General features: G+C 35.9%; 1 protein-coding gene across 1 annotated transcript; it reads right to left on the bottom strand.

Annotated features, from left to right (window-relative positions):
- Positions 1-2,617: 2,617 nt before the first annotated feature.
- On the bottom strand, positions 2,618-5,703 carry LOC142549180 (protein PHOTOSYSTEM I ASSEMBLY 2, chloroplastic-like). Its single transcript, XM_075658007.1, has 6 exons — positions 5,537-5,703; positions 4,945-5,048; positions 4,101-4,263; positions 3,844-3,936; positions 3,483-3,613; positions 2,618-3,022 (listed from the first exon to the last, which is right to left on the bottom strand). The coding sequence occupies exons 1-5, from the start codon at positions 5,613-5,615 to the stop codon at positions 3,483-3,485; spliced, it is 570 nt and encodes a 189-aa protein (XP_075514122.1). The 5' UTR covers positions 5,616-5,703; the 3' UTR covers positions 2,618-3,022.
- Between the last annotated feature and the right edge of the window lie 8,325 nt (positions 5,704-14,028).

Below are 14,028 nucleotides of genomic sequence, written 5' to 3'. Positions count from 1 at the left end.
AATTTAATTATTTGCATGGGTTTTACGTGTACTGAATTTGGACTCTACAAAAGAGTTGTTAAGAGAACTCAAGGATGGGGAAAAAAATGCTTCTCGGTCGAGGGAAAAAGGTCCTTATCAAATCTATACTCCAGTCTATTCCCACTTATGTTATGTCTTGTTTCAGAATTCCTAAATCAATTTTTGAAGAGATTGAGAAAGAACGTACAAAATTTTGGTGGGGCATGGAGAATGAAAAGAGGAAAATGCACTAGCAGTCCTGGGATTTCCTTTGCAAACCTAAAGCGAGGGGAGGACTTGGATTCCGGAAAGTGGAAGAATTCAACCTAGCACTCTTGGCAAATCAATTCTGGCGATTACTACGAACTCCAGAATCTATAGCGGCCTAAGTGCTAAAGGGACATTATTTTAGACATGGACATATCATGAATGCGGGGATATATAACAATCCATCATTTATTTGGAGATATCTTATTTGGAGTAGGGGAATTCTTGAGAAGGATTGCTTTGGCGAGTTGGAAATGGACAATCAATTAAAATCTTTGAGGATAGTTGGGTACCAAATTTGAAATCGAAAATAGGTATTCCAAATAGGGCATGGCAAAGAGATGCGACAGTGGACTCTCTGATTGAGAATGGAGTTTGGGATACCACATTAATCAGGAAAAACTTCAACCCTTTTATTGCAAAAGAAATAATAAAGATCCCCCTTCCGACTCAAGAATCGAGTGATACAAGATTTTGGCAGTTTGATCCCAAAGGTCACTACTCAGTGCGAGATGGTTCTCGATTACAAGAGGACTTTTCTTACCACCGGACAACCAGTCTGAGCATTCAATGCAAAAATAATGGTCTTTTATTTGGAGTCTCTCCCTACCGCCAAAGGTACGTATTTCTTGGTGGCGAGTATCACATGGTATCACAACTACAAACTAGAATTTGTTTTACCATCATGTGCCGGTTAGTGGGAATTGCTCATTTTGTGATTTAAAGTCTGATTCTACATGCCATTCATTATTCTTCTGTGATTTTGTCAAACGACTTTGGAAGGATACAGAATACTACCAAGTGATGAAAGTAGCAAAAGAGGCTTGTATGATGGACTTCTGTTGGTGGATAAGTGAGCAACTATCACAGGGTGAGTTCGAAAAATTTGCTATACAAACTTTGGCCACTTGGAAAGAAAATCTAGATATCCTTCATGGTAATTATAGGCCCTTGAACGAATTGAACATTACTTGGAGTCGAGATTTTCTCTCTGAATTCCAAGATGCTAGATTTGCTGATAGAACGACTACTAAGAAACAATCTTCGGTCAAGAAATGGAAGAAACCAGAAAAGACTGATCTAAAGCTGAATGTTGATGCATGTGTCAATGAGAACCTAAATCGATATAGTGTGGTTGGAGTACTCCGAGACAATGAAGGCCGATAACTTTTGGCCTTTAGTAAACAAATACCAAAACCTATTTCAGTGCTTATGGGAGAACTAGAGGCCATCAAGGAAAGTATGAAGATACTATATGACAAACAGTTCCATGATGTTCAAGTAACAACAGATTTCTTATTAGCAGTGCAAGCAGTTACGAACTTTAAGGAAGACATTGGTTATGCGGGTCTACGTGTTTCAAAAATCATAGACCTTATAAAAGAACCCATAGTTGCAGATTTTATTCATGAGAATAGATTGGCAAATAATTAGCTCATAACATTGCTCATTTTTCTTCTTACTACCATTCATCTTTTGTGTGGATGAATGACGAGTTTCCTTCGTAGTTAGTAAATCTTGTAACAATTAATCCATCTCATTAAAATTACAAGTTTTGATGCAAAAAAAAAATAATAATAATAATAATTAGTCGTGTTATACGGGCATTTGAAATATTGTACGTATGATTTAAAAACTTTGAATTACACAAGTATCATTAACTATAATTCTTTTCGTAAATCTGTCAGTTTTTGATCATATCATACACATGACACAAAGCATGTTTTATTTAGGTCTAGTCACGGTTTTAACACTCGAAATCCCAATATTGAAATCAGCAATTCAGTTCAAATGAAAATGTCATCTGACTTGTTTTGTTTTCGATTTTAAAAAGACGATTTCGATTTAGATTTACGGTTAAAACAACTCTGGCGGAATCTAATCTTCATGCACATGATTATTCAGCTCACAAATTCAAGAAATCTATGAATATCATACTTAACTTTTGAATTTGTTTGGACAAATGTACCCATAAGTACCCGGAAATATCAATGGGCTCATATTCAAACCTAATATCCCTTCATCTTCCAATTTTAGTTTTTTGTTAGAAAGTTAATTTATAAATTAAGCATGCCTCTTGAATTAATAATTAAAATCCACGCCATACTCAATTTATTTATAATTCATTTGCGATTCAAATTTATATTTCAACCCGCAATTTGAAATATTCCATAACTTTATGTTTTTATATAATATACATAGCATATTGATTTTTAAAGAAGAACCAAGCTGGAAGAATCTGAAAGTAATTTTCTTTCGAGAGGAAAAAAAAAAGAAAAAGAAAATATTTTTTCCACTAATTTCTTTAAAAAAATTTATAGAAAGAAACGAGACATTTGGAAAACCAATAAAAAGAATTTACGCATATTGGCTTTTTACTCTTATCCCCGTTTAAGAATTGACACTTCAAAAGATTAGGGAAAAAAGAAACAAGTTGACTATTATGAACAAACTTTAAAAATGTTTTCTGCAAAATATACAGATGCGCATGCCGTCGCTGATACAACAGTAAGACAATCCCATTGTATAACTTTACATTTTCTCTACTCTTTCCGTTAACTCCTTACGATTTGAAAAAACAAAACCACGTGAGGAGACGCGTTGAGAAGATAAATGGCAACACTGGGGTGTTGTCCTGAAAAGCTCGCGATACGAACAACTGCTCAAGATTCTCTTTTCAAACTAGCATTACTGCTCCCATTACATGCGAGGGATTTAGGCCTAAGTATCTTATAGCCAAATGGGATCGCGAATCCTGTAAATATGTTAAACATAAAACTTGTTAGGACAAAGAGAGGTCTCGGTCCACAGTAGAGATGTGGACAAGCAGATTCAAATGCAAGTAATGTGGAATATCTTCTGAAGCGTCAAATTTTTCATTCGCGTGTATATCTAGTAGCCAGAGCTAGAAATGACTAGTAAGTGCTGCTTATCTTTATAAAGTCAGTTGTCAAAAATTGTAATTCATAAAAGATTTAAATGCATGATACTTAATTTTAACAAAACTTCTGAACAAACAAGACTCGAGCAAAGATTATTTAATAAGCAGTCATAGCTTGCTTAAAAGTGTTTGAACTTGACTCAACCTACTTTTCCAGTTGCACAGGTAGCTTGAGTTGAACTTTGGTTAAGTTCAATTGCAACCCCAGTGCATAAAGACAACACACAGATTCAAACGAAATAACATAATCCGCATGTCAAGAATGGGGCTTTACCTATGAGTTCGGCAACAACCGACCATTATACATCTTGTCAAGTAATTCTTTTGCATCCGGCCTTCTAAGAAGACCTTTGGTGTTTGGCAAACCAGTCCCCAAACACACAGGACATACTAGTTTTCCTCGACCTACATAAAAAATCGAGAAAATCCGAATGCTGAAATCAGTATTGGAAGCAGGTCAAAGGCAAACAAATCATAATAAACCATAAACTAAAATCCAACAAATAAACCTCAGAGAAAGTACCTTTGTCCTGTAAACTTACATTTCAATCTCACCGTTCAGGCAAAAGAGAGGTGACAATTTGTATCAACTAAGACAAAATGAATCTATTCACGAGTCACTAAAAATTGCATACCATAACAATTTGGGCATTCCGTAAACACGTAGACGTCTTTGGCTCTTTTTCTGTTTAGAGCTTTCCATTTTCCTGTACCACCACACATGTCACCTAAACAAAAAGCAAATGAATAACTCGCAGAGCATGACAAATCAGATAAAAATTTGAAACATCAACTCATACGAGCAAAGCAATGACTTTAAAATTCATTTTATATTACAACTAAAGCATGGAAAGGCTTATATAATGACCATAGAAATGGAATCTATACTTACAGATAATAGCACCACTACCCCCACAATTTCGACAAACAGCCTTTTCTTTTCCATCCAAGGCAATTGCCTTCAGTTCAGAACCAGACATTCTCGGTGCAATGATCAAAGCTATAGAACATAAACACGTCAGGCACTGCCTCCGAGAGGTTCCCTCATGAGATATCTGTTTAGTGGCAAGAAAACTTTACTTGAGATGATGTACACACAAAGGTACAACAGATGTTCAAGGGGCAGAAAGCAAACAATAATATGTCCAAGATTTCTCGTCAGCGAAGAATATTCTATTACCAGATTTAACTCTTTGTAATGTTGAAACTCAAGGCCCATTTAAAGACAGAGTGAAGGCCCCAGAAGATATAAAGGGCAAAACTCAATGATGCGGAAGAATTTTCTCAATGATTGCAAGATGTATAACGTCCAAGATATACATCTTGCATGATCGAGAAAACAACCGACCATTATACATCTTGCATCATTGAGAAAATATTCAAAGATGCAAGTAATTTTGCTCTATAAACATAAAACTACGTGAAGTATAATTGGCTATGATACCAGATGTTACAATCGGATTGTAAAGGGCCCTTGAAATCAAAACTCTTCTGCACTCTTAATTAGCTGCTTAAACAAAAATCCATTAATCCTAGAACAAGCTAAGTCTTAACTCGCTTGATAATCTGTGACAAAAATCTGCTAATCTATTATACGAGTTGATTGATAGTGCAAATCTATGGTCATAACGAAATCACATAGAAAACATAGAGAAGCAAGCAATCGAATAGCACCAGTTTGCACAGGCAAAGAAGAAGTAGCAAAAAAGACACACAAACACACACAAAAGTTAGACCTGTTCTTTTTTGAGTTCCATGGAACGGTCGGAAGAACCGGTAGAGCAGCTGTCATCCTCCAAACTGGATATAATTTGAAATCTAGACGGCTTGAATTTCGAAGCTACAAATGAACAAACAAAGCATGATCAACTCACTTGGTACCGGATGAATAAAAATTTGAGTAGCATTTATTTAAAAAAATTAAAAGCAAAGTAACTAAAAAGAATTAAAACAAAAAACAAAACAAAATTTCATTCCTAGTACATTTTCCAAAGCATTCACCTCCTAATCCACAAAAACCAAATTAATCAATGAGATATTGCATACCCATTGTTTCCTGCATAACTTGGTGCATAACCTTGCATACACACAAAACATAAAACAGTATTTAATCAAAAATGACGATTTTTTTATTTTAAAAACAACAATTTATGACCACCGTCAATTATGCAATACATTATCCAAAAACTGAATCTTTCTTTCCCGGCTTCACATTCCAACAGTTACAGACAAATAAATCCAAGAAATATCAACATGAGCGAACACTAAATTAGAAAATTTTCAAGAACATAAAAAGATAAGAGCACAGAGAACAGAACAGATAGTTACAGCGCTTTGAGGAAAGCTCAGATTTTTGTAGAGTGAATCTTGAAATGGCAGAGGGTGAGTGTAAAGAGAGATGAGCCATCTCTCTCGATCAATCTTTCTCCAAAGAGATTAGTTTTCTTGTGGTGTTGCAGTAATCGAAATCGCTGTTGATATTCAAAGACAATATTTTGTTTGCCATTTTTAGATTTTCTTTTATCTTGTCCAAAAATCAAATATTTTATTATTTTATGTTTTAATCCTATAAATTATCTTTTTCATTTTGTATATCCCATTAATTAATAATGACTTATAATACATTTATATATATATATGTGTGTGTGATGTGTCTATCACAAAAAAATATTCAAAGTGCTTCAAAAAATAACTAAGAGTAAATGAAACATTTATAATTGTTTAATACATTTTTCATTAACATATACATAAACAATATTTGTTAAAAATACAAGATCTCAGTTGTTTTCACTTTTTGCTGCTTCTCCGTTTCATTTAGATGTTGAGAATATATATAACTAAACAATCAAATCAGCACTCAAATTTTAATTTTATCAAGTTGGTAACCCAAAGTTTTAATTTTCTTAATTTTTTTAAGAAAAATGGGATGAGTTAATTGATAACATTAAAAAAGGAGCGGAGATATTTCAAAAAGTAGACTGAATATAATTAAATAACGTAATATATATACAGTTTTGATATATTGTTCACCAATTATGTCTATTTTTGTGTTCATCGTTGAGCTAACACTCACATATTGGACTTGATAAAAAATATCCAAAATTATGCATCCATTAAGTGAGTAACAACCTCAACGGTAAGCACAGAGATGAGTACATTTGGTGGAGAGCATATAAAACTATATATATTAACAACAATTTTGTTATGATGCTCACCAACTGTGTCCATATCTGTTTCCACCACTGAGGTGACATTCTTCTGTGATAAATATTATCAAAATTATGTATCTAATAGATAAGTGTAACCTCAGTGGTGAACATAGAGGTTGATAGGTTGACACGGTTGTTGATTACTATAACAAAAATATATTAACAAATGTCTTTGGTATACATTTTTATTAATCACTCGGATAAGCGAAATATATTGTCATCCTATGCGAACTTTTGATTTACCGGATCGTTATTGCGATTTGACAGTCGTCGATAATATTTATTTCGCTTTAGGATAACCCCATTTTTGTTTATAATGGTATTAATTTGCAAATATTGATTGATTGTAAACTACTTAATCTTTTTATATTTATTTTTGAAAGAGATCATTTCATTAGATATTCAACAGATCCTTGTTCACAAACGAGGAGATAAATGTGGAATCGCATGCGAGAATGCAAAATGTCTGCTATTCATACAATTATATTGAGCCTGTTCATTCACTACTTGGTTTGCATTTCTTGAACAATGAAGAATATCAACACCTTGATTCTGGAACTGAGCTTGTGGATATCTTCAACGAGTTGCCCATCCGGAGAGAAAAGATCTTTATCAGTTATGGATTTAACTTCTTGCAATGCATCTGTTTCAAAAAACAGATTGGACCATCCCAAGTTGATAGCCCTCTTCAGCCCTTCCTCAACAGCAATAAAATCAGCAAAATAGGGAGAAATATTTCCCTGAATACACAATCCTTCGGAAAAAATCCATTAATGGACATTGATGTCACATTTCACTACCCCCAGCCCGAAGTAACTCGTTGATTTAATCACCACTGCATCAACATTCACTTTAAGAACACCACCAGGTGGTGGTTTCCAATATATTTGTGTGTTGGGTTGCATATCATAAGGGTTTGGTAATGGCGCTATAGGATTATAGTTTTTGTAATGTCCAGTCATCCCTAAGCATCTCATATGTTATTGACGGAAATTGAATCTATTTCATAATATGACCTATATTTTGATGATATTGAATATGAGCACGGAATATATGAACATGAATGATGCGTATATATTGTAAATGTTGCATGAATTCATGAATATTGAGTTCTAAGAAATGTGAAACATATATGTAATTCATGCAATATATATATATATATATATATATGTATATATATATGTTATAACGAGTTGTGCAAGAACTTATGAACACAACATACAACCACGCATTAGAGAGTAGGATGACAAGAGGAATTATATTGGTTCGGACTACAAACAAGTCCTACATCCACTTGACCGAGATCAATCCACTAAAACCAAGATTGGGGAAAGTTTACAAGGAATTCTTGCCTGTATCTCTTTCTGTTACCAGCTTTGATTACAAGGGAGAAAAGCAAAAGGAAAAGAAAACCAGAGAGAAGCAAATTGGACTCTCTCTTATACAATCGCACACCACTTACACCTGTGTATTTTGGTACACACTGCTCAGCAACTAAAATAACCAACACTTTAGTTTGTTAGAGTACAAGACGATTTCCTCAGCTTGAAGTTGGGCTTTTCATATTTTTCCAGCCCATCCTTCCTTGATCCAAAAGTTACGGTGGCCCAACGTCCAGAGATAGTAAGGCATAAACCATTTCACCACAAATCTCCACCTTGGTTTTGGCTAATAGTCTCAGATCAATCCTCTGATGTCTCAGAGGCCTGGCACACTCCCAACATTGATGAGTCTTAAACAATGTTGGAGTTTAGCACTTGTCACTTGTTTTGTAAGCATATCAGCTGGGTTTTCTTTTGTGCATACTTTCTTCATTTCAATCTTTCCTTCTTCCACTAAATTCCTGATAAAAATGTGACCTTACATAAATGTTCTTTGACCGCTCATGATGCATCGGGTTTCTGGTCAGATGTAGAGCACTTTGACTATCACTGAACAATGTTACCTCTACTTTGTCATTAATCAGTTCTCCAATTAACCCTTTCAACCATAAAGCTTCCTTTGCAGCTTCGGTGATTGCAATATACTCTGCCTCTTTAGTGGACAATGCAACAACATGCTGCAAAGTAGCTTTCCAGCTTATCGGATTTCCACACAACGTAAATGTGTAGCCAGAAGTTGATCTTCTCTTGTCAGGGTCTCCAGAGTAATCAGCATCAGCAAATCCCACCAACTCATTTTCAATGATTGTTCGTCTTTCACCATATACTAAGCCATGATTTTCCGACCCTTTAAGGTACCGCAGTAGCCACTTCACAGCCTCCCAATGCTTTCTTCCTGGCTGTGACATAAACCTGCTAATCACACTCGAAGCATGAGCTAGATCGGGTCTTGTGCAAACCATTGTGTACATGAGACTTCCTGCTGCACTTGAGTAGGGAATACTCATCATATATTCACGCTCCTCCGAGGTCTTTGGACATTGATCACTGGACAGCCTAAAATGAGTTGCCAATGGAGTTGTGACTCCTTTTGACTTGTCCATTAGAAACCTTTCAAGCACCTTATGTATGTATCCCTTTTGTGAAAGATACATCTTCTTGTTCAGTCTGTTCCTTTGGATCTGTATGCCAAGGATTTTCTTTGCAGGTCCTAAATCTTTCATTTCGAACTCATTGCTTAGTTGATCCTTTAGCCTCAAAATCTCATTCATTTCTTTGCATGCCATTAACATATCATCGACGTACAATAGCAAGAATAATTTGCACCCACTCGATGTCATTTTAAAGTACACACAACTATCATATTGGCTTCTGGAGAAAAAATTTGCAATCATGAAGTTGTCAAAACGTTTGTATCATTGTCGAGAAGATTGCTTCAGGACATAGAGTGATCTCTTGAGTAGGCATACTCTTTCCTCCATATCTGATATCACATGACCTTGCGGTTGTCTCATGTATATAGTTTCATCGAGGTTCCCATGCAAAAAAGCAGTCTTCACATCCATCTGTTCTAGCTCCAGATCTTGAGATGCCACCAAGGACAATAAAATTCTAATGGAGGTGTGTTTTACAACCGGGGAGAAAATTTCATTAAAATCCACTCCCTCTCTTTGTGTGAAGCCTTTTGCAACAAGCCTAACTTTAAACCTTGGTTTCTCAATATCAGCAATCCCTTCCTTTTTTTGAAAATGCACCGGCAGTCCACCAACTTTTGTCCCTCTGGCAAGTCCACCAATGTCCACGTTTTGTTTTTTTCTAGAGAGGTCAACTCCTCTTCTATGGCAGATATCCAGTGTGTTCTTTCTTGACACCTTAAGGCTTCTTCATAAGTTCTTGGTTCGTCTCCACCTGTTTCCTCTGCCACATTCAGTGCATATGCTATCAAATCAGCATAGCCAAACCTTGTTGGAGGTCTTATTTCTCTCCTCTCCCGATCCCTTGACAGTACATAATTGTCTAGAGTTTCTTTATCTGGATCTTCCTCACTTACTGTCTCCTTTTGCTCACCTTGTTCTGATTTTTTATCTCCTGATGATTGTATTATGGGCTCCACCTTAGGATGAAAACCATCTTTATAGTTTTCTTGAGGTACAACAATTTCATTCAATGAGCTTTCCTGCAGTAGATCACCTTCATTGAATGTAATGTCTCTGCTTATCACACACTTTCCTAGACCTCCATCCTAAAGCCATACTCTGTAGCCTTTTACCCCATCTGGGTAGCCTAGGAAGATCACCTTCTTTGCTCTTGGTTGTAGCTTTCCATCACTCACATACATATAGGCAGTTGAGCCAAATACTCTGAGGTGTCCATATGTTGCTGGTCTCCCAGACCAGACTTCCATGGGAGTTTTGAGATCCAAAGCAATAGATGGGCACCTATTAATTAGGTATGCAGCTGTATTGACAGCTTCTCCCCTGAAACTTATTGACAGCTTGGCACTAGAGAGCATGCATCTCACCCTTTCCAATAGAGTTCTGTTCATGCGCTCAGCCAAGCCGTTCTGTTGAGGAGTGTGTCTGACTGTTAATTGTCTTGCAATTCCATGCTTCTTGCAAAGTTCCGTGAATTCTTTATCCACAAACTCCAGTCCATTGTTTGTCCTCAACCTTCTTAACCTTTTTTCCTGTCTGGTTTTCCACTAAGGTTTTCCATTCAATGAATTTCTGCCGTGCTTTATTTTTATGCTTCATGGTGTAGAGCCATATTCTCCTTGAGAAGTCATCAATGAATGTGATGAAGTACCTAGCACCCCCATGTGTAAGGGTTTTGGAGGGCCCCCAAACATCAGAATATATGTAGTCTAAGGTAGCTTTTGTCCTATGAATGGCATTGGAGAACTTGACCCTTTTCTGTTTCCCATAAACACAATGTTCACAGAAGTCCAGGTTGCTCAACTTGTCCTTTCCAAAGACTCCTTGCTTTCTTAATTCAAGTAATCCACGTTCACTCACATGACACAACCTGAGATGCCATAGTTTAGTTTTGTCTGTTGCATTCGTGACAGTGAGACCCATGTTATCAGTACATGTTTTTCCTTCAAGGATGTAAAGGCCATTACTTATGCATCCTTTCATGAATACCAAGGCTCCTTTGGTCACTGTGAGTACCCCTTCTTTTGCTTTGAAGCAATAGCCAAGTTTGTCCAAAACTCCAAGTGAGATCAAGTTCCGTTTGAGGCCTGGGATGTATCTAACTTCAGAAAGTGTTTTGACTGATCCATCAGCAACTTTAACCTGTATGGATCCCACTCCTTCCACTTTACAGGTCACATCATTTCCCATGAGTACCTTGCCCCCATCTACGCTGGCAAATTCAGAAAACCAGTCTTTATGAGGGCTCATGTGGAAAGAGCACCCAGAATCTAAAACCCACTCACTTTCTGTTCTTTGGGTAGTGACCAATAGAACATCTGCACTTTCATACCCATCTTGGGCTAGAGCCACATCACCTGAATCCATCTCCTTCTCTCTGTGTTTCTTGTTTAATTTTGGACATTCCCTTTTATAATGTCCCTCCTTGTGACACAAGAAGCACTTCCTTTTGAACTTGGTCTTGGATCTTGATCGAGATCTGTTTCTTGGTTTAAATTCTCTCCTTTCAACACGGCCTCTCACGAACAGCCCTTCGGTTTGTCCCTCATTGAAGATGTCAGATCTTTTATTCAATTCTTTTGACATTAAGGCCGAATGTACTTCCTCTACCGTGAGGGATTCTCTTCCGTATATCATTGTATCTCTCAAATTTTCATAGATATCAGGAAGAGATCACAGGAATAACAGGGCTTGATCTTCGACATCAATCTTGATATCAATATTTTCCAGGTCCAGTATTATCTTGTTAAACTCATCCACATGATCTTCAATAGATTTCGAATTATGCATCTTGAATGTATAGAGCTTCTGTTTCAAGAAGAGTCTATTTGCCAGAGACTTGGTCATGTAGAGTTGTTCCAATTTGGCCTAAATTGCAGCTTCTGTCCTTTCCTTAGATACTTCGCGCAGGACCCTGTCACTAAGGCTTAGGATCAATGCACTGTGCGCTTTTGCCAACAGATCTTTCTTCTCAGAATCTTTGTGCGTTGAAGGCAATTTGTCTTCTCCAAGAAGTGCATCTTCAATTCCTTGTTGAACGAACTGAGCTCTCATCTTTAAGCGCCACAACCCGAAATCATTTTTGCCTGTGAATTTTTCAATATCAAATCTTGCTGAACCCATTATCTTCTCGCAAAACCAGCAATCTGATACTAGTTTGTTATAATGAGTTGTGCAAGAACTTATGAACATAGCATACAACCACGCATTAGAGAGTAGGATGACAAGAGGAATTATAGTGGTTCGGACTACAAACAAGTCCTACATCCACTTGACCGAGATTAATCCACTAAAACCAAGATTGGGGAAAGTTTACAATGAATTCTTGCATGTATCTATTTCTGCTACCAGCTTTGATTACAAGGGAGAAAAGAAAAAGGAAAAAAAAACCAGAGAGAAGCAAATTGGACTCTCTTTTCTACAATCGCACACCACTCACACCTGTGTATTTTGGAGCACACTGCTCAGCAACTGAAATAACCAATACTTCAGTTTGTTAGAGTACAAGACGATTTCCTCAGCTTGAAGTTGGGCTTTTCATATTTTTCCAGCCCACCCTTCCTTGACCCAAAAGTTACGGTGGCCCAACGTCCAGAGATAGTAAGGCATAAACCATTTCACCACAATATATATATATATATAGGTTGATATTGCTGTTGAGATGTGAATGATAAAAAATTGTGATGTTAGCGGTTTATTATGGAAATGAAAATGAAATGGTGGAAAGAAATACTGAGCTTGAGCTAAATAGAAGATTTAAGTACATGAAATTGTATGAGAAAATGATAGTGGTTACGTTTCTTAATACAATAATCTGGATATAAACATGATGATATACAAGTGAATTTTCTAATGAAAGGGACTATAAAACCAACATGTTTTTCCCAAGTGTTCGATACAATGTTTGAATGAACATGAGTTAAAAAGTAATATGTCAACTGTGATAAATACATGACAGATATAAAAGCCACAACACAGGAATATGATGGTATATCCACAATACATGAACATGGTGGTAAATACATGAAAGATGAAAAAACCTCAAAACATGATAGGCTGGACAAATAACATGATTGATATGAATCACTGATCTATGAAAGTCATATTATGATATGAATCAATTTATACAAACCATCAATGTCATATTGTTATTATTTCGTTTAAATATGAATTATATGAATGTATTGAAAGAGGTTACCTTTCATTTCATGATCATGGTATATGTACGTTATTATATAAAATTCACTTGCTGAGTTTTCCAAAATCATTTATTTAGTTTCATGTGGCACAGATCATAAATGTTAGCTCAATGTAGGTTTTTCTAGGTGGTGCACGAAGTCATATGCCTCAATGTTTCCAAGGAATGATTGTATCATGACATATCAAGTGTCAGAAAAGTGAAAAACATATGGTTTAAGAGTGGTGATCAATTCAACCGTTCAAAATAAAATTGATTTCGGCATATATATATATACGGGTTTTTCATAACATAAATTTCGAAAATTTAAACTTATTTACCCAAAATCAATTCTTATAATCAATCTTACCTTTCATCAAACATAAAATCCCAATTTATACATTTTCTTACTTCTAAATATAATCGCAGTCTTCGAATCACTATCACTTATGAGTAATTCCCAAAAATTAATTCAACTAGTAACCACGAATAATAAATATTTTCTTAGAAAGTTTACGTGTCCCAAAGACATTCATAATATTCACAATTAACTTATGGCCCAAAAAATAGAACGTCAATAATAGAACCCAAAAATTAACATAGTCCAATTCCACCACAAGTCAACATACGTTGAAATCAAATAATTTCTTATTTCATATCGTATCACGTATAAAATTCTTAATCATATATTATCATAAAGCTATTAAACACGTGACGTGAATATATAATTTATGTAGTCATGCAGGTAACACATATAAATCATATAAAGCATGTAAACTTACAATTTGAGGCTTGACGACTGAGCTTCCCGGCACTGATGGTGGCACAACCCTTTACAGAACCATTGCTCTGATACCAACTGAAACGTCTGCTATTCATTTTCTTAAAATATGCTAGA

This window comes from Primulina tabacum, chromosome 6 (assembly GCF_025594145.1).
Source record: "Primulina tabacum isolate GXHZ01 chromosome 6, ASM2559414v2, whole genome shotgun sequence".
Taxonomy (NCBI): Eukaryota; Viridiplantae; Streptophyta; class Magnoliopsida; order Lamiales; family Gesneriaceae; genus Primulina; species Primulina tabacum.
This window is presented reverse-complemented; position numbering and strand designations above follow the sequence as displayed.

Coding starts and splice junctions, on each gene's coding strand:
- LOC142549180 (XM_075658007.1), bottom strand. CDS start 5,615: ATGGCTCATCTCTCTTTACACTCACCCTCTGCCATTTCAAGATTCACT. Junction 3,937..4,100: donor GGGTAGTGGTGCTATTATCT/GTAAGTATAGAT, acceptor CTTTTTGTTTAG/GTGACATGTGTGGTGGTACA. Junction 3,614..3,843: donor GGAATGCCCAAATTGTTATG/GTATGCAATTTT, acceptor TTTTTTATGTAG/GTCGAGGAAAACTAGTATGT.